General features: G+C 35.6%; 1 protein-coding gene across 3 annotated transcripts in view; it reads left to right on the top strand.

Annotated features, from left to right (window-relative positions):
• LOC115444347 (inverted formin-2) overlaps nucleotides 1–25,542 on the top strand; it is a 114,115-nt gene that overhangs the window by 82,826 nt on the left and 5,747 nt on the right. For 2 of the 3 annotated variants that reach the window (XM_037446757.1, XM_037446758.1), the window contains exons 4-16: nucleotides 15,167–15,275; nucleotides 15,958–16,038; nucleotides 17,221–17,380; nucleotides 18,155–18,188; nucleotides 21,271–21,409; nucleotides 21,711–21,890; nucleotides 22,212–22,323; nucleotides 22,788–22,990; nucleotides 23,247–23,351; nucleotides 23,782–23,942; nucleotides 24,282–24,470; nucleotides 24,846–24,972; nucleotides 25,246–25,398. In XM_037446757.1, coding sequence (XP_037302654.1) covers nucleotides 15,174–15,275; nucleotides 15,958–16,038; nucleotides 17,221–17,380; nucleotides 18,155–18,188; nucleotides 21,271–21,409; nucleotides 21,711–21,890; nucleotides 22,212–22,323; nucleotides 22,788–22,990; nucleotides 23,247–23,351; nucleotides 23,782–23,942; nucleotides 24,282–24,470; nucleotides 24,846–24,972; nucleotides 25,246–25,398 — 1,746 coding nt within the window. In that variant the 5' untranslated portion in view covers nucleotides 15,167–15,173. The remainder of the gene's footprint in view (nucleotides 1–15,166; nucleotides 15,276–15,957; nucleotides 16,039–17,220; nucleotides 17,381–18,154; nucleotides 18,189–21,270; nucleotides 21,410–21,710; nucleotides 21,891–22,211; nucleotides 22,324–22,787; nucleotides 22,991–23,246; nucleotides 23,352–23,781; nucleotides 23,943–24,281; nucleotides 24,471–24,845; nucleotides 24,973–25,245; nucleotides 25,399–25,542) is intronic. The other variant, XM_037446761.1, reaches the window with a different exon arrangement.

Below are 25,542 nucleotides of genomic sequence, written 5' to 3' on the forward strand. Positions count from 1 at the left end.
TATCCGACATAAAATTGCTCCCTAATAGTAGCTGGTTGTGAGTTATATTTTATATCTGCACGGATAGCGACCACCGTATACTAGGTGTTAAAACCCGCCATAATGGTCCACGTATGTGTGGCGTTCCGGGGTGAGCCTGTATATCCAGTTCTAATAGGCCGGCATAATTGTGTCGAGGGGTAATCATTTCTCGTCTGGCGACCTGGACCCTATTCCATTTACCATACCTATGCCTACATATTTGGGGGTAAAAGACGCACGCGAGCGCGCGTGTGTGTGTGTTTCCTGTTCTCAAAGCAATCTTTTTATCAGAATTATAAGCACAAATCATTTGAAGTCTTATCTGCTAACGACATTGAACTTAAATCCCATTTGAATATTATGAAAGATAAGTAATTCTCATCAAATGTTATTAGATATTAGGCAAGATTCAAATATATTAAAAATATTTATTAGGAAAATAAATTTCAACATAATAAATCTGAATAAAAAAGTTCCCAAACATAGTCGTATTATATTTTAGACTTATTAATGTCAAAACATACTACTTACTAGACATACATTATAATTATTTAGCATCACAAATCACGATTTTTTCCCTTTGAAGTATATCACACCCAAATTTCAGTATGAAATAAATGGTACTATATGGGTCACAATATAATGAATAGGCAACCTAGTGCCATTTATTTGGCACACTTCGAGACTCCATTATTACAGTACAGCAGTACAGTAAAAAATAGGACAAATTAAAAACCTTTATTAATCAAATTCGGCTTTAAACTGCTAAAAATAATATTGTCAACCCTGCGTAAACGGTCAAACGAAGCCCGCGCACTTGAATGACATGTCATTCAATTCCAATATGGCGTGCTGATGTCAAATTTTGTCGCCTATTGTAATAAACAAAGCCTCATATCCACTGCTGTAACAAGTAAACATTGATTTAGATAATGCTGCACATGTTTTACAGTGATTCGACTAATTTTAGTAATATTTATAGCATATTATCTTATCGCTTGCTAAAATTATATCGTCTTAATGATCTCTTAGTTGGAAATATTTATATTTAACTGCGCATAAATATTAATAACTTTATCTACGACGGCACGCTTCAAAATATAAATGGATCCAAATAAATCTCTTTCATGTCAACGAAGGACAAATCTAAAATCAATGGTAATATTGCATTAAAATTAATTAATGCAAATCTTGTTGTGTACCCCATAATGTGGTGTAGAGTGGGTGGATAGATTGATGTTTTATGTGATTTTATTCATGTCATTGTCATTGCTATTCAAAGTAAACGGTACAGATCAATAATCTATGTCAGTCCGCAGATTGACGTACATGACACACACACACACTAACTTTTGTCCCGATGGTGTAAGCAGAAGCGATACTAGTGCACCCACTTTTCGCCATGTGTATTCAGTCCCATGATGTGATAGAAAGCGAGTCTATCGCCCATACAAATTCCAAACTCCGAGCTGATACTGAGTAGAAAAACCCAATATTATTTTCTTTAACCCGAGGATGGAACCCGAGACCTCAGCATTGCAGTCGTACTATAATATAGCTACGCCACTGAGGCAGTTTAAGACAGTAAATGCATATTATAGTTACTCTTTTCTTTAATTATTTATTTGAGAGCTTGACTTTTGTATTTAGTCGCCTTATATTATATTTGACGGCAAGCGTTTACATTTGTAATGATGCTTGTAATAAATAAAATTGTTCATCTCTATTCAGTCGGATTATAATTTATTTGACATATTAATTAACTGACGCCCAAAACCTATACTTTTTCTATGCTAGCCCATTTCTCATACCAGCAGGACACAGGAAGCACGACTCACGGCGGACGCGGCGACCAGCGCCGAATTAATTGATACATGTTTTAATTTATTTATTGAGGTCACGGCTGCCGCTCGATGGATGCCCAATTTAATAAAACAATTGACGGTAACCAATTAATACATGATGGACGGTTATAGTTTTAATTTTTTTTTATCAAGTGCCTCACTTGATGGTCAATGAAGAGATGGCCAAAAACATATTGACCGGCAAGAGATAAGCATCCCCGGATGATCGGCATAGTTATGCCGGCCTGCTTAATTGCTTTTACACGCTCCAATGGAAGTTGTAGGAAGTTGGGAACACCTATACTGGCAAGTTCCGCAGCTTAATGGTGTGGTAGAAATATAAATGACTGAACTGGGATGAGAGACCACGTAAATAAAACAAAAATATAGAATTAGTTTTGTTGTAATATAAATTAATGACGAAAAATCCGCTCGTCTGATGATAAACGATACGACTATTGATATACGAGTTAATATATGTAACAGTAACAATATAGTTCGCTCCTCACTCTGAGATGTACTAAGTCAAGTCTATTATGATCATCATCCGGTAACACTAGAAAAGTCAGGGATGATTCGACCTTAAGGAAAAGGGATAGAGATTAGAGAAAGGGGGAGGACTGGCCATAGCTACGAATATCGCCCTTATAGACGTAAGGCATTAGTAAGCTCTCACTTCATATTCGTATTCTGTGAGACAGAGGCAATAGCTCAGTGTAGTCTACTTAATAGATTGTAGACCAATGTCTACTTGGTTTAAAAATAAAGTTATTTATATTTACCTGTTACTAATAAAATTAATTACATCTGCTATTTTATAAAATATGCGATACTAACTCTCTGTCTACATGTTACGATTTCAAAACGAAATCAATGGATGAAACAGAGTATGCTTGATCCTCAAAAAAGGATATAAGCTACTTGTTTATATTATTCCTATATGAACTCCACCCGGGCGAAACCGCAGATTCGTCCATTTGTCCATATGATGACTACCGTTTCAATTCAACAATAGCTATAAAATCAACACCCTGTATAAGTATATTTAGTGCTTTTAAATCATTGTACGGTACAAATAAATTAACGTTGATTATTGTTAATTTGCATTGCGCATGCGCAGCGGCGCAATCTATTAAATTTCCATATGGTAACTGACCATACCCATATACGTTAACGTTTAATATTAATATTACTGCGTGTTGAGAGAAACAATGAATCGGGAATTATTATTAAAGTATGGTTGAGTATATTAAAGTGTAGTTAACGTAAGCGGAAAGTTGTGATACTTATTTTTTTATTGGAATTGAATGACGAGACCAGCATATCGTTTGTTTAATGTGCACGAATAGCAGCAACACCATAAAGAACTTTGAAATACACAGTACTGCGTGGCCCTCCACTGCGCTCGTCACTTTTAGATAGTCGATGTTAAGTCTTGTAAGCTCCAGTATACCCTGCTTACAATATTCTTCAAACCGGAACGCATTGCTGATTAGCGGCACAAATAGACAATGCGGTGGTATCTAGTATCTACCCAGCGACATACGAAAGACTTACCATAGTTAGTAGTTTCAAAGATTATCGCGTTCAAACAAATTCTAATAATTTGCAATATTATTAGGTACTTATAGGTAATTCAAAATGTCTAGTACAATTGGCTCCAATGAATTTTTAAATCCAAACGCAGCCCTGACATTAATTAGGCAGGAGTAAACAAACCCGTAGTACGTACGGATCATTCGGTATATCCGGTTCTAACAGGCCGGCATAATTGTGTCGACTGTCGAGGGGTAATCATCTCTCGAGACGACATTCTATTGGACCTTCACTTACCATCAGGTACCGTGAGGTTACTTTGCCTTGCACATATAAAAAAACGTACATAGACGCAGGTACCTATTCACATACGATAGTCCTACTGACAGTCCAATCGACCCAATTTATAACTTCAACACGACTGTATCAAAAGCAAGAATATGCGATGGCTTAGAACGATAATGCGTGTAGGGCAGCTGGCGCCATGACCAAATACAGCGGACCTTGCTGGAAGGTCGGTCTGGCGTTCATTCATGTACTAATCTTTGGATATCAATATGATCGCTGTACTATATTGTATGGTTATTATTTTAGTCGAAGATAGGTTTCATTAAAATAATGAGAGTCAGTGGTGAAGCATTCATGTAGGTAATCTGATTTCTGCGGACTAACCTTTAATTTATGTATTATCATTAGAATGAATTGCAAACCGTATTTATGCATATTAGTATCTATATGGTGCTTCGGATTGCGTTCGGAAAATTCGCCACATTGTCAGATTTAATTTTATGAGTGTAGGGCACTTTAATTCCGCCGCCCCATGTAGGTAGGTTAAATATGTATGTATGTATGTAGCTTTCTAAAATATTTAATAATTTTCTATTTGTTTGTATTGTGGAAGGCACTAAAGTTAAATAAACGAATGATTAATTAAATCGAGTAAGCGTCCTCTGAAATCTGTCGCCCATAGGCCACGGCCTATACGGCCTATTTACAAATCCAGGACTGCTTCGCCATTAGTAGGAGTAGTTTGTTTCCAAGCGTTCAAGATAGGGTTCCGCTCTTCACCATTCTTACTGAGTTGGTACTCTAGGTCTTTTTTTGACAGTGTTACTATCGAGATGACTTATATATACTTTTAATTATAGATTAATAATATTGCTCAACTTAAAGTATGGTAGAATGATGTAGAATTTGTACCTACAGAATTACTAGGATTTCATGTGGCCTAAAATCTCAGTTTATAAAATTCCAGTAATACTTTTTAAGGCAATTACATGCTGCGAAAATACCAGGAAATCATAACATCGTTTTTTAAAATTACGTCACATTCTGTATCTACTCAATTGACGAGATAATGTAGTTAAAATTTGCTGTTTACCAAAATTATAAAATAAAATGCATTCACAATAAAACTGAATGTGATTTAGAATGTATTCTGTTGATAGCACCGATTAAATAGTATCATTATTTTCAACCAGATGTATTCCAAACACTTATCTCGTTCGAGAAAAACATGCAACAAAAACGAATACAACTAAATGATTATTCGTATGGGAACATCTAAAACAACAATAAGTTTTGGATGCTGTTGTAAATACCTTATAAGTTTCTTGAAGGCAGGCGTACATTTCGCGCCACTCGCCAGCTTGTATGAAGTTGTTGTTGTCCACCATAACCTCACAAATTTATCTATTCTCACCGAAAAAAACTTTTCACACACTTTAAACCATCACAAGAAATCATTTCACTAATTTATTTTGTATTTAAATGTTAAATATAACTCAAAAAATCATTAATAAACACAAATACCTACTTAAAATATATTACCGGCCTAATCAAAACAAATAACTGGTGTTACCAGTTCCGAAACAAAATTATACTATAAAATTTCCCCTGAAAATGTGACAAACACTTTTTGATATGTAAAATTATAGTGCAATACATTACAATAATTATAATAATGCAATTATAATTAAAGTAATACTAAAATCATCAGATATTCATAATCATTCAAAAGATTAATAATTTAAATAATGAATATTTTGCCGAAAAAATGCTACCATATTAGGAATAAGTTTACAGATTGGCAACCTCGAATTTTATACAATATGTATGAAAGCACAAGCCTGTATTATTTTTCACTACTGATTGCTATAGAATCCTACTAGATTTTGGTGATATTCTATCCATGAGTGTGAAAGAGAAGGAAATATTGAGGTGTAAAGCCTCGTAAAACCCAACGAAAGTGAGAATGATGTATTTTGTGTGCGTGTTTGGTATTATGAACAAAATGTGTGTATACTGATACGGTGGTAGTGTGTGTTAAGGTGTTTGTCGGTGCGCTCGAGGCGTACCGATGCAGCGATACATAGCACGAGAATGTTTTATATTTTGAAGAAAATTGTTTTTTAATTACCGTAAAATTATGGTTAAGTAATTGTTCCATATTCGGTTTTGTGTAAGTACAATAGGTAAATAATTTTAGGGCAAGCCAGGCTTTTGGGCTTCTATAAAAGAACCGCCACCCTTATGGCCGTTAATTATGTTCAATATTTCGCACCAAGTACTAGGAACTCAGAAGTTGGAGATACCGCGACGGTCTGGGGCCCAGCTCATTAATAAAGTTGTTCAACCTTGCGAATGTATATTTGACAGAGAGACAAACGTAGCTAGCGTGGGCAGCTAGCCGGTATGCCTCGTTCCTATGTTAGTAAGTCATTAACTGATGGCGATTTGATATCTTTTGGAAAAGTGCAGTTGGCGGAACTTCGGAAAATATATTAATACGTGCAGAAAAATCTTGTACGTTTTTTAATCATATTCCGTACAGAAGAGTTTGAGATATACTAGGATTACTGTTCATACAGAAAAAAAAACGCAAAAAAATAAAAATTATGTATGTTTAACTAATATATTAAATACGGTCGAATTTAGATCACTAGACGATTACTACCTTGTCGTAAATATGTCGCGCAAATTATGGAATATAAATACGTTAAGTGAATCGTAAGTGTACAGGCTAGGCCTCTACCGACCCACTCAAGAATTAAAGCGTGAGTTTATGTACTATTTTAGAATAAACATAGATGTATATCTTGCCATTTCTGTTTCCGTTACAAACGCCTTGACTATTTACTGTGACATCCGCGTTCTTAACATATTATATGTTTCTTTTTATTCCTTCTCTTTATAGATAAATACCATTGCAGGATTTATGGCAACCGCGTCACTTTTATTTATGGTTAAGATTTCTATATTTATTTATGGTAGAAATATTTATAAATAAATATGTACTGTGGATCTAAATAGACTGTAATGCGCACGGATTTCTTTTAATGGATTTGCATGAATGTTCTAGACAATTTATTAATGGTACCGTATGGACTTAAATTGATTGCCTGCATTTTTATTTATATTTGCTGTATATATTTTAGTACGAAATATTAGAAGTGAATGTAAAATTTGCAACATAAATTTAAAAAAAAACGCAATTTAACGGTTTTAATGCCATATTGGATTTCTCTATGAATCTAAAGTAAATTTGTTTACACCTTTAGCATAAATGGACTGGCTAAATCAGGGTCCTTCTCTGATAGCTGAAGCGAAGTTAAAACTTGCTGCTGCGTTTAGACGTATAAACTAGCATCTTCAATTCTTGCCTAATCACTATTCCTTTTTTTTTTGAGGTATCCATTATACATTTGACATTATTAACATTGCCATCATCTTATTTATATAATAAGAAAATAAACGTGCCGCCTTTATCGTGACCTTTAGGGATCATAACTGATGGTTTTCCGGGCAAAGATAACGTTTGCATCGGGACATCGTAAGTAGTGCCTGCTCGGCATTGCTGTTCCTTGGCCATTCCCAATCCTTTCTCATTGTTTCTTGTTGGATAGGTTATATGCTATATTGCCAACGCTCAACCATAGTTTTGGTCCTTCGAGCCGAATAATAATAAAAAAATTACCTCAGATATTTTTACATCGCTGTCGCCTTCATCTTGTGGCAAACGCGTTCATACTTACCTTTATGTAAATCTGTTTAGTAAGGACGTCAGGCGGGCGGCGCGGCGGGCGACGGTAGATAAACCTGTAGAACGAACGCGAGCCTGTTTGGAAATACCGGCCTCCTGGTGAACTGGCCCGGAACATTCCAATGCTTTAAGGACTAATTTTGGCTGAGATTAAGCAAAATATTTTGAGCTTACTTTACTTACTGGTGGTAGGTCTCTCATATGTGAGTTCGTCTGAGTAGGCACCACCGAAATGTCTTTCTGCCGCCAAGCAGCAGTGTGTAGTCACTGTTGTGTCGGTTTGAAGGACATTGTAGCCAGTGTAACTACTGGACACAATGAGATTTAACATGTCATGTCTCAGGATGGTGAGCGCGGTGGAATACCAAACATACTTTGTAATTCAAGGTATTGGATAGTGTATCTTAATGGGTGGTCGGATCGCTTACCAACAGGCAAACGGCAAGCTGGTCTCGTCGTTCAAAGCAATAAAGAAACTTAAAATTAATCTGGTGTAAGTACTTATTAATACGATCATAATTAATGTACTAAGAACTGAAGAACCATTCTGTAGACAGTCACGAAACTAGGTAACCAAGGGGGCAAGATTAAAAAAAAACCTTCCGGCCAGTATGTGTAACAACATCAGTGGCGCTAAAGACTGAACATTTTGTTGGTTAAAATGCTTTTTTAGGTTACATAGGGTGATGATCTAAAAATAATCACTGGTTAGGGCCTGGGGGACCCCTAATTTGCACCACTTAGCTCTACGGTTGCTAGGCTCCTGGTTGTAGATATATAAGTCTACATAATTAATCTAAGTCGAAATGTGTACAACGTGTCACATAAAAATTATTCACTTACCATTAAGTGCAGTTTGGTCACTTTGCCGTGCGCATATAAAAATGTTTCAGTGTGAAGCAAAAAAACATCACATTTTCAATGATTTGAGAAAATTAAGCCTACCTTCTTAGAACTTCAAGGACTTTCTATATAACTTAGAATACTAAGCTATATCAGGTTAGACGGACACCAAAGCCTTATCTATTAATCAGCAGATCCGAAAACCTGGCAATCATTAATCAGCATAACTTTCAAAGACTATAGTACGAACCAATATCTATGTTTATATGTCTATTCCACCTTTTTTATGTTATCAACACATTTTTTCGTACCCATCAAATACAGGATGCATTAATAACGAATTAATTAATTATAAAATCAACAAGGGTCAACAGAGGCACGTTTAGCGTTAAAAAACCAATAACTGTTGGACCTCCTATCAAAAATCTAAATTAAAGTTATACTAAGTTTAATTGCGTCCAGTTTCACGAAGTGTCAACAAACGGCTATTTGAATAAATCATAAAACTTGTTTAGTCGTTTTATTGCGTGATACAATATACGTTACAATATTCAAACTATATAACGGTTATGTTCTAAGAATCATGACTTATTGATATATCCGTGTGTGGCATTATTTTGAATGAGGTTTTTACAGATTTTATCTTTGTTATCAGTGAAAACAACCAGCAAATATAAATTTCAATGGAATTTAAATAAAATATAGACAAAATGACCAGTTCTGAGAGGTGTTGCTGTTATTGTCGTTCCGCACCATTAAACGACCTCATGGCTCGTCTCGTCATTTATGAACTGTATAATCCAAAATACTTTGCTGGTGGTAGGATATTTGTATCCTATCAAAAGGCGACCACAGTACACGAGGTGTATAACCCTCTGCAATGGCCTGCGTAACTATGTCGGGTTCTGGGATCAACTACTTAACTACAACTGTGTGTACTCGGTTTTGATTTGACCATAATTGTGTCAACAGGCGAGGGCTAATCTTCTCTTGACAGTCGATATTCTGGACCCACTCCGCTTACCTTCAGGTGCATTGTGGCACTACGCTGTACCGGAGGAAAATACACTTATATGAAACCAAATACCTTATGTCTCTTACATATTAGATATACACACGAATTTTATTTAATAAAGTAAATTTTACAAATTAATCACACAACAACATATTACATACATATTACTCTTAAACATAGCATACATATTACTCTTAAACTTAATCGAAGATGCCGCCACGGACCATGGCCATTGACCATATACACTACTTAGGATAAGCATACCATAATTATACTAACATCTTAATTATAAACTTCAACACCTGTTTTAATTCTAACGATTTGTCAATCCGATATCATCTTGACGATCCATCACAATCGTCAGTCTAACAATGTCCGAATTGCGAAAGACAGTCTGTAGACCTTTGTTGTTATTAATGATGACCACGAGCTGGTCAAGGATCTCCAGAAGTCTTTGGATTTATCTGGACCCTTCCGTGATATTCGATTGTCTCATCATTATTGGCAAATTCAACGAGCTAAGTTGGTTTTCTTAGCTTCGTTAGCAAAAGATATGATCCTATACGATTTTTTATACTCAATATTATTTTATATTTTATTTCTTCTTTCCCTCCAGCCCGAGCTGGCTTCTTGGTTACTTTATAGTCTTTCATTTATTTTATGTCCAATATAACATGTCTGTAGTTATATAAGCAACTTTATTTTAGTAATAATTAAATATTCTCATGTACCTTGACTTATCATAAGCGCAACTATGTTCGCCTACGCGATGAATAAAGCATTTTATTTATTTAATCAATACGATAGGTGTAAGAATCAGTAGCGAACGGTCTAAAAGCGGATTCCTATCGGCTTCCCTTTCGTAATATATGTAAGCAAACTATTAACATAAATGATATTAAATATTACCTAATAAATATTTTATATTCACAGCATAGCCCCTTAAAATTGAATTATAATTTGATTAGTTTTAATACAATGAAAACCGGTTATAGCGACATCCAAGGGACCACTGAATCTGGACGCTATATCCGCTAGTCGTTATAAACAATACGCTTTTTATATGCATTTATTTAAAGGGACCTTACTATTTAGACGTTATAACCGGAGTCATTATAACCGGTTTCCACTGGTAAGAATATTTTTTAAATCAAAATACAATGCAGCTTAGTGGCAGAAATAAATTAGTCTAGAATAGCTGTATATATAATTAATATCTTATGTGAATTTCTAGTTCTTGATTTTGCAGATTTATTGCAATATCGAACGTATATATAACGTATAATTAGTCTAAAACAAGATTAAAATGTAAACATTGGGTCATTAATGTTTCCTGTTCGCGTTATTTATGTAAATGTACATAATGTATTGATAGATTTTAACTTTTCAATCGGTAGGTCTGTTTGTATATCAATCTTTGGTTTAAATAGAGTTTAGATTAAAATTATTTTACGGATTTTATGGTCTTCGTGGTGCGGAGCGGACTGAGGTTTTGGTCATCCGAAAAGTCAGTCACAATATCTACTTACATTTTACAATTACACAGATTTTTTAAATTTTAGATTTTGGTGGTCCGATCTATGCAGAATGTACTCACAGTGTTTTGAAGTCAAATAGAGTATTTTTAATTCAATTTGTTTTAACCACGGATATTGTCAGTTTAAACCAAAACATTTTCTTTTTAGTCCTGTCTCTTAGATCAAGAAGACAGCATAGGAACCTAAGATGTTTTTATTACATAGATACGTTATCCGAGCTCAATACTGGCAAGACGAAAGTAAGGTAACTGCCCGACATTCACTTAGTCAACCTCCAACCACTGTCGCGGCTAGTCTGCTTACTAACTTCTTGTATTTTTATAAATAAAATTCCTTCCTGTGTTTTTAGACGATGTACAAATTATACTCCAACTGTGAAAGAAAAAACGTTTCATTTCATACGTTAGTAATAAGTATACACTATTTAAATAATTTTTTAAACTAATAAATGCATTTCATTCGACTGTCATGGCGACGGGGCGGCCGACGCTCGGGCCCATTCGGAACCACTCGGGCTCGCTCGGGCCGTATCGATGCGAGCCGCTAGGGCTGTGACTATAGTAAATACTCCGCTGTTTTTATGTGCAATTTTGTTAGGATATGACGCGTCTATTTGTAAAATGTCATTGATAGGAACTATTTAAATCATACTTTAGGTAATATTTCGCATGAATTTTCCGGTTGTTTCGGAATTTGATTCATATCCGGTGAGTGGGATGATCGCCCACTGTCATGTTACGGAAATACCTTAGCGAAGTAAAAATGACGACGGTTAAAATAATTTTAGTTTAACTGATTCTTGAGATAAGTATATCGCTTACCTAATGGTAACGTGTCTGATCATAAGTCAATGTTTTGTCTCCGTACCTATGTATTACTTATCTATACATTGGATTTTATTATACTAATATTGTATCATGATTGTAAAATAATAATGAATGTCAAGTTTATATTTTAGTAAAATTGTTATTGTAATTAATGTTTTCAATTCTGTAACTTTTGTGGTCAGGAATAAAGATTTTTTTATTTATTTATTATTATAAACGTAAATGTGTTTAAATATGTTGTATTTTGGATGTTAGATTGAATTCTATTGTATCACATTTGCAACTTCTAAATCTAACTTACATTAATTAATTAAGTCGAGTTAAAAATGCAATTCATTTATCGCCAATATAGTAGAAAATATTGTAATAATTATACTTATATTAAAGCAGGGTTTAGATTAGCAAGAAAAATTACAGAAGTTATATTCCGAAATTGATTTTTACTCTAAAAACAGTCGCCACGAGTTGGTTATCAACATTTTAAACCTTGCTGGATTCGCGGCAAGTCGCAATTTGTATAGAATTATTGAAATATTGCTTATCATATCTGGAAGCCCTTGTGCAATATATTGCTACGAGAACTTGCTAATTTTAACACAGATTAACAAAAGAATAAACAACGCAAACAGATCTATAAGTAAGGTTGCATGAACACAAAATCTCTGCCAATTATAGAAACCAAAACCAAGCCCCAGACAGGTAGAATTCCACGAAATGGGTCTAAAAATATTCCATCATCGAAGCAAATACGCGGAATAACGTTAGTTTATGTATTTATGCCTTTTTGCAATCTTGTTTTGATTTTTCTGGTGACCTTTAGTGACTGCTAATGGCATGTTTTTTTTCCATGGGTTAAAATCGTCATATGGAAAGTGAGTGGAATGGTTTTGTTGGTTACACCAGTCTTACGGCCTAATATCGACACTCGAGAGTATATCATCATCCGAGCGAGCATTGAACCAAGTCCCTACCCCTGTATATGCCCTACACTGGCAACCCAACCAAAACCTGCGGTAGCCTTCATTGGCACATACGGAAGGGCCTCGGAGTATCTCGTTGCACCAAGATAGTTACGCGGAGCCCTTCTTGCACTATACTTAGGTATCTCTCTAATTGATGGGGTTAAGATGCTCCCGTGCGCTGATGCACGCCTTTAGTCTGCGATATCGGAAGACCGACTTTGTCGTCCATTTCGGAGTCGTTGACGTTTATCCTCACCATGCCCACATTAGTCGCCTTTTACGACAGGTAGGTGATGTCGTCGCGGAATACTTTAGATCAGCTATACTCTAAGTGTGTTCCGCGGAACCCTAGGGTTCCGTGATACTTCTGTCGGGGTTCCGCAAGAATTAAGAAAAAAAAATCAAAACACCTCTCTCAATAATAATTAGTAACTGTTACATTGTACTTTTATTATGTTGATTAATAAAAAATACACTTATAAAAACAATTGTTTTATTGTAGGGTTCCATCAAGTATTTTGCTTCCCAAAAGGGTTCCGTCATTTAAAAAGTTTGAGAACCACTGCTTTAGATGACATCAAGCCACAGTACATATGGTAGAGTGACTGAATGAATGAATCCCTCCTAGCCGAATTTCGGCCACGGCGGCCAATCTCAACGGAGATCAGCCAGGTACGCAGGAGATATTATAGTGCACAAGTGTGTGCGCAATACACAGGTGCACTCTCTGTTCCTTCACTCTCATAGTTCGGTGAGACGGCAATCCGACATGACCGGAGAGAGATCAGGCGCAGGACCAACGGCTTTACGTGCTTTCCGAGGCACGGGGGTATCACACCGCCAACTTCCTGACTCCGAGCTGCGACTGAGTAATTTTTAAGATGGAAAAACCCAGTCACAAATATTTTGGCCCGACCTGGGATTCGAACCCAGGACCTCAGCGCGGCAGTTGTACTTGTACCGTGTACACTTACAACTACGCCACCGAGGCAGTCATAGAGTGCCTACCCTGTACCTAACTATATAATAAGAATTATCTGAATCACAGCAGTCTCTCCATGCTTTCAAACAAAGCTTATTAATATATTTAAGCACAGAAATTTTATTAACATTTAAAATACTGGTTTTGTTCATAAAAAAAGATTTTATAACGTTGTCCTCTTAAATTAGGTTATTAAGTTTTTTTTTGGCGCTTAATAGTGATGTAAGAATTGATTAAAGTACAGGTTTGGCGCTTAGATGTTTCCTAATACGATTTTATCTTGTAGTGCAATTAGATTGTCATTTGTTAGAAATAAAGCAATTAGTACGGTCCTTTTGATATAGTTTTAATGTTTGTAATAAAATATATACTTATTGGATAATACTTAATAGACCTATTTTCATTTGTGTTTATGCCTAATATATTCACCTAACATTCTTGAATTGAAGAAAATAATTGATTTGAAATAATCGATTGTTTTTAATCCTGATTATGTATTATGAAGGAAACTCTATTCATAACCAATCTTCGAACTATTAGTGTAGTTATAAGTCAAATAGATAAAATCAATGAACATTAATTCTGAAATTTATAGAAAATGAATCAACTTCGTCTACATAAGGAAGAGAGAGGATTGTATTCAAAAGAATTTAATCATTAACATCTTAGCAAATTTATTTATTGTGGATTGCTATGTAAGATGTATGAATCTCTTAATATATTCTTTATAAGCATAACGACATATAATTCAATATTCTTAGAAGTTTAAATGAATTAAACAAGTGACGAAACGTTTTACTTTACTCATAGTAATAAATTTGGCAATGGATGACGAAATTTCTACGAAAAGTATTGCTTGAGAGGATAATACCAGAGCCTTTATTACAAGGAAATAGGGGCTTTTTTGTCCCATTTCTCTGGGCAGGGTAAAAGTTGTCAGACTATAACAAATTTCTTTATTATAGAAGCTAGTAAATTAACAAAGAGAAGATAGAAGTAGATTTGATAATGGTCACAGGAACACGTTGGCTGCATATTTTTCACATGTCCGTATGGAAATCTTTAGGGTAGTTCTATGTTCAGCAGTGGACTTTATGTGCCTGATGATGATGAAATAGTAATAATCATTTCTGCGTCACAATATCATTCCCTGCTCTTAATGATCCGCAACTTAACTCCACTACAAGTGCGAGCGTTCGACCAAAGTGCCATTAAGTTAAATTTTAAAAGAATCTAGTAAGACCATTTTAACATAACGCAAAAAGAGGAATAAAATTATTCACGGAACCTCTTCTGGACTTTTGTTTTAATCGATCACTAAGCATGGCTGGTTGGTTTTCGTGTCACATTGTCATTGACTTGCTTGACACTAGATTTCAACGAGAATGCTTAGCTTTAAATGCAGCATATTGATACTAAAAAAATTACTGTGACTTTTCCCACTTTCAACTTTGACATTGGCAAAATCATCGTCAGCCAACGATGGAGCCACAATCTAAAAATTGAATTGATACTGCCTTTATTGTAATCATAATTGTGGTTTGTTATTGTTGCAGCGTAAAGATGGAGAGCCGCGTGGGTCTGGACTACATCGTAGAGCATGCGGAGTACGCCGGCAAGCTTGCCGCGGCTCTCACCTCGCCAGCAGCACCTGTCAAGAAGCAGGTCAGTCAAGAAATAATTGAATCTTTATCACTTAGCTATTGAACATTGTTCAAATCTTTGGATCCCCGGGGGGGGGATTACGTATCAAATAGCGGAACCTCGTCCCCCTCCTCTCACCCAATGCGAAACACAGATATAACACAATTTAGATAAAAATGAAACGTCAGAAGTGAAACATTAGGAAAAAGAAAAAAAATCTTTGGATCCCAGTCAAGAGGACCTTCTTACTGTAATAATAGGTTTTATTGTCTAAGATTTACGAAATATGGCCCTTTATGGTCGTTTGTTAGTAATCGCTTCGCTATCCCACAAGGAGTAGCAATGCCACCGTTATAAACTATCCAGGAGATAAACACTATTATTCCACTTATTACCGTAGCACAAGAGAACACAAGCTCCATTTAAGCTTAAAATACTGGATATTGTGTTGTTCGGCAATGATTTCTATGTCTAAAATCAAACAGAAATTCTTGCTACTTAGCGGTAGAAATAGCCAAACCGGGAGTACTTAGTACTACATTGTATTGTAATATATAACAATCATTATAGCAATAGTGTCAATGTTTGTAAAATCAAACAGAACTACCAGCTTCTTGGGGGCAGTAATAGTCAAAGCAGTGGTACCATGGATGCCCAGATACTTATTACTATTTACCTAAGACCTAAAATCCCATTGTTGCAGGTGTTCGAGTTGCTATCAGCACTATGCGTGTACAACGCGGATGGGTACGCGCGGGCGGTCGACACCCTCGACCGATACAAGGTGATCACTTACATCAGAAGACTAACAGATAATGTACTAACCATAGCATTAATTGTTGCATACTAATCATTTAATATTTTAACTAAATTTCGTTACCCATAGATCATACGAATCCATTCTAAAATAGCTAAAAACGCATTTCCTTTGTACAAGTAGCCTGCAACAAGACACATTTAGTATGTAATTCCAATGGTGGAAATGATACCATGCATGCAAGCTGTAAGTTTAAATGCTGGTAGATTCATTTTGAATTTAAGTATGTCATAGCTTCTTGCTAGTACTTACACAATGGAAATGCGGCTTTATGGCTTCGGATTGTAACTTCAAAATACAATAATTGCCTGTCATCTGATGATCTACTAGAGGGCTCGATTAAAACTTACTAAGATCTGCATAATTCTGACCACTGCGGATTCGTTGGTGCCTTGCACCAAGAAGTCACTATACTTCTGTCAACCGCAATTATGCTCAATATTGTTCCTGACAAGCACGCGATGCTAATAAATGGGTAGAGAAACAAAAAATAAACACGCCACTGCAGACGTTGTCATGGTAACGAGGGTTACAACAATAACTATACACAATAAACAACTGTCGTTGTGGTAACCTTAAACACAGTGCGCATTAGTGCCAATAGAGGTCAATATAGCTACTTGGTGAGAATCCATTTCTTCTAGAGGAACTATCAATAAAGAAAAAGATATAAGTATACTAAGTGTATTGATAAAAAACATCCTAAAAGAGGAGTGACAGATTGCAGTAAATGCCATGGTAAGTGCAGCTTGGTATGAAAAGTCTACTGACTAGAGTACCCTAGTCTTATCACCAAAATTACGCCGCTAGGGGTAGGAAATATGACCGTATCGACCACTTTTAACACTCGTGCTACAAAAATTCAATACTAAGTAAACCTGATCTATTCCTAAATCGAAAAATGCAGTTTTTTATCAGTACGAGTACGAAATTTGGAACTTTCCCAATTACCTTCCATCTCTTTTTTATCTTCCAAAAGCCTATTGAAAACTGTAGTTAGCAATAGGCTTGCTTTAACATATAAAACATTACAAAGGTAACGAAAAATGATACCACGTCTCCACTCCAAAAAAGCTTCATGGTATTAATGTGAAAACCCATTAGCTTCACAACCTAAGTACGCAACTCCTAGACACCTTATATTTACAGACGCTGAAAGGCGAGCGGTACCGACTGACCGTGGTGGTGGAAGAGCTCAAGAATGCCACCACCACCGACTACAAGACCGCGTTGATGGCCTTCATCAACTGCCTCATCATATCCGCTCCTCGGTTGCCAGATAGGATCAAAGTTAGGAATGAATTTATTGGTAAGATTCCAGTTTTACTAAGACTAAGTCTGATCTGAAGATGTCGCCTGATGCAAAGATTGGGTGGTCTGAACAGTAAGTCACGAAAGTAGCTGAATAAACAAAATTTTAACTCGTCTGTAAACTTTTGTGTCCTGATCAACAGTCGATGTTTCTTCATTAATAAAAACTTCAAAGAGCTTACTTTATTTTTTATAAATAAAAAATAATATATCGATTGAAGTTAATGTGTAAAAGAGTTATAAAGTTTCCAATTTGTTCAGCAACTTTTGTGTGGCTGACTGTACATCTGAGTGAAGATGTCATCAATTCCAATTAATGGTAAGAATAAGGAGCGTATAAACAGTAACAACACTACTGAGTAAAAAATTTAAATGAAACTACGAACTATGAGTAATGTGATAACCGAAAAACATCGATTTTAGACTTAACTTATATATACCAAATTTAAGCACACATAGGTACAGAGAAAGCGACTTTGTTTTATACTATGTAGTGATACCACAAAATTGCTTACTTTGGCCGGTATAATTAAGTTGATTGGTGGGAGGCAATCATCTCTCATCAGTCAATGCTATAGACGCCACTCCGCTATCAGGAGCTGCAGACTTATTTCCCGTACCCAAGAAGAAAAAATCCCTAGACTGGGGTCTTCCACTAGATAAGACAGATGTGCTTTTCAAAAATTTATGCATGGGTTTAAAAACCAAGATTTTGCAAACCTACTGATAATAAACAACCATATTTTAAATTTTTACCGTTTCTTTGTTCCAGGACTGGGCCTTCTACCCACACTCAATAGTTTAAGGTAAGAATCAAATATAAAAACTTTGTTTATTTTCCTTTGTGATTTGAATCCAAGGCCTCGGGGTCACGCAGAGGTCCTTAAGAACATTTGCAAGATTAAAACTATGGGGTTAATTACATAATCAATTTGACGGGACTAACAAGTAATTAACTATTGTTTAATATAGTTTAATCTGAATAAAATGTCGACTGGTTAATTATATTTCTTCACTAATGAAAAATAAACTATTGTTTAATATGATTTAATCTGGATTTTATGTGGACTGGCTAGTTATGTTCCTTGACGATTGCCAGAATTATGCCGGCCTATATCGCCACTGCCATTAGAGCATATTTTCCACAATGTTTACGGCTACTACATGCAATTAGGAAGAAATAATTAATATAGTTAGGCCGTTATTCTGTAATATAATAGTGTTACCGGTTATTGGATATCACGGAACAGTTTTTTCTTGTATTAAGAGTCTCGCCACACTATTGTCTTCAATACGCTCTTTAATTATATTTTGTGATGGATAATTAATTTTGTTCGCACGTAGGTGGTATTATTGAATACCTATGTCGGCGATGTCGCTTAGATTTTTTGTATTCCCCTCTCTGGATGAGTATATGTTATTTTTTATCTCGAAAATTATACCAACAGTATGATTTTATACGATGTTGCACAAGTGAAAACGCAAGCAAAAGTTAGTCAACAAAACATCTAATTACAAGTAAATTTGTAACAGTTCACAACAAGACATAAATGATTAATCATTAGTATATATGTTATCAGTACTTCAGATATTATGTTTCTCGACTAAAGTGGCAAAAAATATACAAACGCCGCTCAGACGGACAAAAAACAATATTGGTTAATAGTTTAATGACATCAAATAAAAGCCTGTTATTGTTTCGATGTTTTTTTTCAACTTGATACTTTTTACAAGTCGGTCGGCGAATTTGGACACATCAAAAGGTTTGCGTGTTGATTAAAGTATTAAATTACTTTATTACAGTTAACATAGTTTCTTGTTAATTGAATTAATTATGTTATTGGCTATATACGAATATAAACTCTTTTATAGTAGTATGATAGTGGCCTAAGTTCAGCAGCAGAGTTCATGTTGGCTGTTTATAATGAGAAATATATCACGTACAGTCCTAACTATTTTGGAAAGAAACTAAAACTTCTGATTCTTTTTAAAACAGAATGGACAGTGAAAGACACAATGCTATACAAATATAACTTGCACTATAAGTAAAAGGTGATTAGGAATATGTTGGACAAATTTTACTTTAGGAAAGGCTAAAATAAATTCATCAATGAAATCATGGCCAAGATTTTCATCACTTTATATAGAAATCAGCAGTGTACCTCTACGACCATATAAATAATATCACCCTTTATTACTATACTATTCTACCTACCTCACACTTTTAAGATTATAGTTATATAAAACAAAATCAAATCTAATATAAAACATCAAAAAGCATAGACAACACGATACAATATTGTTTATAGGAACAAAAAAGCAAGGGACGTGGGCGGACGGCCGGCCGCGAACCTTATAAGGCGGCTCGCTCAGCCGCCGCGAATAATATTATGCGAAAGGAAAATAAGTATCCGGAATTGCGAGTAATTCACTGACCTAGAGCATTTTTCAATAGATAACCGAGAACTAAATAAATACGTATAAGCAATGATCTCGTAAGCGTCTATGAGTGTTTGCGCTACATCTGCTAAATTTTACAGCATAAATTTTCGGTTTGAAGGACATGTTACCACTATAAGGTTTAATATTTAATGTCCCTGAATGATGAGGGCTGTAAAGTGTGATGTTAAGCTTTCATTAAGAAAGTTCTGTATAGTATATATTTGTCTAGATGCTAGGGCGAACTAAAGCTTCGATATTCAATTTGTTTAAATATTTGTTTAGATGCGAGGGTCTTATTGTTCATTGTTATTAAAAGTTCTATGTATACTGACGAGGCGCCGAGGGCTAATCATCGATCGATTTTCTCAAGAATTACAAGAGATTTAAAAGCCTGACTGACTTACTACAGCTGGCAGTTTAAGTTACTGCAGCTGATTGTCTCATCCATCTTCTGTGTGCCAGGATCGATTGCACGCTTTGTTGTGACCCCCAGCACTGAAACTCGGCTAGTCTTAAACATCTACAGCTGTTAACCAACAGTTAAAATTGCTAAATGGATGTTTGGTTATACCAAATTATTATAGCAGAGCGTTTGAGTATTTACAAAACAGCGCCATCTGTCGTATTTTTTATGAACTGATTACCTATTGTTTCATCATTTCGGCTTTCGCCGTGATATTGACCTTGGTATTGCGGGTGGGAAGTCCAAACAATAAAGAATTCTAATATATTACATTTAATGCCTTGCCAAGCAAGTTTATTACAATAACCCGAGAAAATATTATGTTGAATATAACATGGTCATTAGTCAAATTTTATATGCGGAATCTTTTAGTTAAAAATAATTTTAACATTCTATAGGTATAGGTGTAGATAGGATCGGCTACAAGTACCTAAGTTGGCAATTGGGCATGTGGTTCTAGTTTCTACTGATGGCAAGTAATGAACACAATGTTTGAAAAAACCTGGGCTAAGTTGTTAAACTCTAAAGAAAGAATTTTAGTGTTAGTAAAAGGATGTCTTGGTCATCAGTAACCATATTACACGAAACGTAAATTCAAACGGTTACTTAACATTTGTTTTCTTTGCGGATCACTTTAACATGATTTTTCCATGCATTTAATATACAAGTCGGTCGAATTAAAATATGAACAAAACCTCTAGCAGTCAAAAATATAAGTATTTTACTTGTTTAGAAGTTATTTCTTTCATTCATGTTTTCGTATACATAAATACAGGTTTAAACTGTTTAACTAACTCTTGTAAATTTAACTTTGCGGATGAACAACACCTCAGTCACCCCCGTGACCATGACGGCTGCAAAGTCTTCGAAACGTCGAGAAAACAAAAAAAAAATAAATAAAACCGCGATAAAATTCGTAAAATAGTTTAATTTTAATGTCCAACATTCGCGTAAACCTAAGAAATCATCTCTTTCTTTCACAGACACGAAGCAGCCAGTCATCAGGACTTGGGAGTCCAGCTAGACGTGTTCGAGGAGCAGAGGGAGAGCGACGAGGCGCAGGGTCCTGGAGGAATCAATCTCAATTCACATCTCGATGTGTTCTACGCCATACTTAAACAAGTGAGTGTTCCTGGTTTAGGCAACGTAGGTCTTGTTCATGTAATTTGTTTGACGATAATATTTACCATGTTCAGAATAAAGTCTAAGCAGTTCATTAAAATAATTTAAGTAATCGATTTTTTTCTATATTTATTATTGTATCGAATCAAAATTGAAAGTAAATAAGAATATCCGTTTTATCTCTTGAAGGTTTGAAAAGAAATTAATTCATTACAAATCACTTAAATTTACACAAAATAAATCAAAACATTTAACTTATTATTATCAGCTCCATTTATTGTTTTTTTTTTACTTTCTCTAGGTAGCAGATACGCCTCAAGAAATCCCATTCCTCAGTATATTGCAGCATCTACTTCGAATAGACCCTAAGGAACCCGTGAGCGATATAGTTTGGGACACAGCGGAGACACTAGTCCACAGAGCCACACTGCTGGAGTCCAGGGAAGATGCTGCTAAACTCCTCAGAGCTCCCAGTGTTCAGGTAACGTAAGAAAATGTTGAGTAGGTTCGTTATTAAATTGGCGTACGTTAATAAATTGGCCCTTTGTTTGGTAATATCTAATGCTCATTATATTTTGAACAATATTTTTTTAAGTATTTTCTTTAGAGTTATAAGGTTTACAGTATTATTATTGTTCTAAAACAACAAATAAGTTATAATAAATTCAAAGCTTGATTTTTTCTTATTTTATTCGGTCCCTAATTTAATGAATGTATCGCAAATTATAAAATATAGCTCTACAGTAATAAAGCCAGTAGGTCAGATCCAAGTAAGATTTTTAACTCTGAAACATCTTTCCAGGCCAAGGTCGGCTGCACGTGTCAACATAGAGACACATCAGCTGGCGGCAGGAAACAGAGCTTACAGCGAGCCTTGTCGCCGCCGCCACCACCTCCCGCACCAGCGCCTCCATGTAAGACTTGATATTATCATCATTTTGCCAATTTTATTATGTTTGATGCATGCTTTAATTATGTTACTGAAGAATTAAGAGTCGAATTAGAAGATAATTTAGGAATCAAAAATCTAGATTTTGCTTTAATAGGTGATCTATCACTTGAATCGGCTATTGTACCAAAACAAATTTTACTAATATCTTGAGAAGATGAATTACCTTCATTCAAATAACTCCAGAGTCGAATTAGAAGATAATTTAGAAAATAAAAATAATGTAGATTTTACTTTAATAGGTGATCTATCACTTGAATCAGCTATTGTACCCAAACAAATTTTACTAATATCTTGAGAACATGGACTACCTTTATTCAAATAATTCAAAACCACCATCATACTTGAATGCTTCAAAACTTTCGTCCTTAACTATAAAGATATCATCATACAGTTATTTATTTCTACAATAAACTTGTCCATCATCAGGTATACCACCGCCTCCAGCTCCGATGCTGCCACCGCCTCCGCCGTTTGGGCCTCCTCCCCCGCCCGTCCCACCTCCCCTGTCCGTACCCTCACCTCCAGTGCCACCAGCGCCGGTTATGGACGTCAAACTACCGCAGCAGGAGACGCCGATACCCAAGACCAAGATGAAGACTATCAATTGGAACAAGATACCGAATAATAAAGTAAGTTTAAAGATGTTTGGATATTATGTTAGCAAGTTATCAAGTGCTAAGAGGTTAAAAACAGCGAAAGTAATAGAAGCCGTTAAAGTGCTACGTCATTAATATGATAAGTATTTTTCTAAATCAATATTATTATTTTTCAACCCGATATTTACAATAAAATAAATATTTCAAAGTAACTGAACACTGAGAAAACAGTTAAGAAAGATATGGACTGCTCTAAACGTATAATGCATTTTTGTTGTTTTTTTTTCAGGTAATAGGCCAAAATAACATATGGTCGATAGTAGCGTCAAGTCACAAAAACACAGCGAAGGCGGAGTTGGACTGGAACGAGATAGAAGATCTATTCTGCCAACAGGTACTGTTGAGTAACTTATTGTTACGCGAATGTTAGATATTGAAATAAAACTATTTTTTGGATTTTTCTTCCGACGACCACGATATATAGTATACTATATATTATTATGTATATTGCGGTTTTTTATAATATTGTATCCCCTCCCCCCGTGACCATGAAGGCTGCAAAGTCTTCGAAACGTCGGAACAAAATTATAAAAATCGCGATAAAAACTGTAAAGTAGTTTTATTTCAATTTACAGTTATTTAGGCGTACCTATTAGGTTTTTCAAAGAGCTGTCTGACGTAAAGTATCTAATAGACGAGGTTTGCCGATGTTCTGAACTGTGGTGGACCATCTAACTTTCGCCTAAATTTATGTTAAATCTTTGTGATATAAACTGGCATAATAATCTTGTTTGTAGAGTCACAGACTTCTAATTGAATTGCAGATACAGCCTCCTGGATCCGCGGGCTCGTCTCCTCGTCTCGGCAGGAGTCCAATCTGCGACAGCTCCGGGGAGAGGAAGCCCAGGAAGGAGTCATCGGAGATCACACTCCTCGACGGCAAGAGGAGCTTGAATGTCAACATTTTCTTGAAGCAGTTCCGAAGGTAGGCTACTTTTTAAAAAAAATATCAAATTAGTTTTAACATGGCCGTCTTTTGTATAAAAAACACATTTGCCAGTGTGATAAAAAACATGTCTGTATACTGGGCTTATCATTTTGCCATCTCCCTCAAACATTGACCGTTGCCTAATAAATAGTTGTTGCATCGTAAGCTACTACTGTTATGAAATAGTTGTTTCTTTTTTTTTATAAAAGACGAAGGGGAGCTATATACTGATCATTCATCATGAGGATTTACTGAACTATAAACGGTTTGACCGTTAAGAAATCAGAAGTACCCTTGAAATCTAGAGCCTATAATATATAGTTTAATTATTTTCAGTTCCAACGATGACATAATCCAGTTAATTCGCGAGGGAGCGCATGACGAAATCGGCACTGAGAAGCTGCGCGGTCTGCTCAAGATCCTGCCTGAGATCGACGAGTGTGAAATGTTGAAGGCTTTCTCTGGTGACGTCACCAAGCTGGGCAACGCTGAGAAGTTCCTTCTGCAGTTGATCCAGCTTCCAAAGTAAGTTATGATGGATTAGATAAGACCCCTTGATTTCCTTTACCTTTTTAAATGATTGGTAATGTAGGTGTTGGGTTGGGGACTGGAAATTCCTAGGTTCGATTCCCAAGTCGGGGTCTAGTAAGATACGGCCATTTCCGAAAAGGCGCTACAAATAGAATTGGATATATTATTCTATCACAGACTAAATATAGCAACCATTGAATACATAGATTGTTATCGCCTCGTTCCGCCAAGTTACCTTCCAGATTCAGATGTTTAGATTCTAATAATCATCAACCACGTCTAGTCAACGACGAATTAGATTTACATCCAAATATCTTTAATGTTCTAAAACGTTACCGAAAATATTCCAAGTCCTATTATTTGTTTCAGTTATAAACTACGCATTGAGTGCATGCTTTTGAAGGAGGAATGGCCCTCAACTACCGGTTACTTGGAGAGTGCCATAAACGCCATTCTAGTCGCTGGCGATGACCTCATGTCTTCAAGAGCTTTGCAGGTGAGCTACTTTTCTAAATAATTATAATGTGATCGCGACTTTAATATGAGACAGTTATTGATTGGGAAGAATATTCCACTTATGTTTATTTTCTAAAAAAAATATTTGATAATTCTTAAACGTTTCCTTTTCTGCTCCAATAATAATAGATTTTGGTCGTAGAACAACTGTATTTTCAACAAAAAAGTACTTATAATTGATTTTCTTAGCCCTTATTTATACTGCTTATAAAGGACTTATATTTTAGACAATATGTTCTTATTTATTCACCAGGAAGTGCTGTACTTAGCTCTTATCGCGGGCAACTTCTTGAACGCGGGTGGATATGCGGGTGGCGCCGCGGGAGTCAAGTTGTCCTCGCTGCAGAAACTGCCCGACATCAGGGCCAATAAACCTGGAGTCACCCTCATGCACTATGTAGCGTCGGTGAGTATACAAAAAAGGGAAAGAAAACTGTAGAAAAACCACAGAGACCAAAAATTTCGTTAGTATTATTCGAAATCAAATCAATTAATTTTGCGAAAAATATGGTAATGAATTTTAAAAGATTTGTTTGGGATTGATCTGGGT

The sequence above is a fragment of the Manduca sexta genome, chromosome 6 (genome assembly GCF_014839805.1).
Source record: "Manduca sexta isolate Smith_Timp_Sample1 chromosome 6, JHU_Msex_v1.0, whole genome shotgun sequence".
In the NCBI taxonomy this organism is placed as follows: Eukaryota; Metazoa; Arthropoda; class Insecta; order Lepidoptera; family Sphingidae; genus Manduca; species Manduca sexta.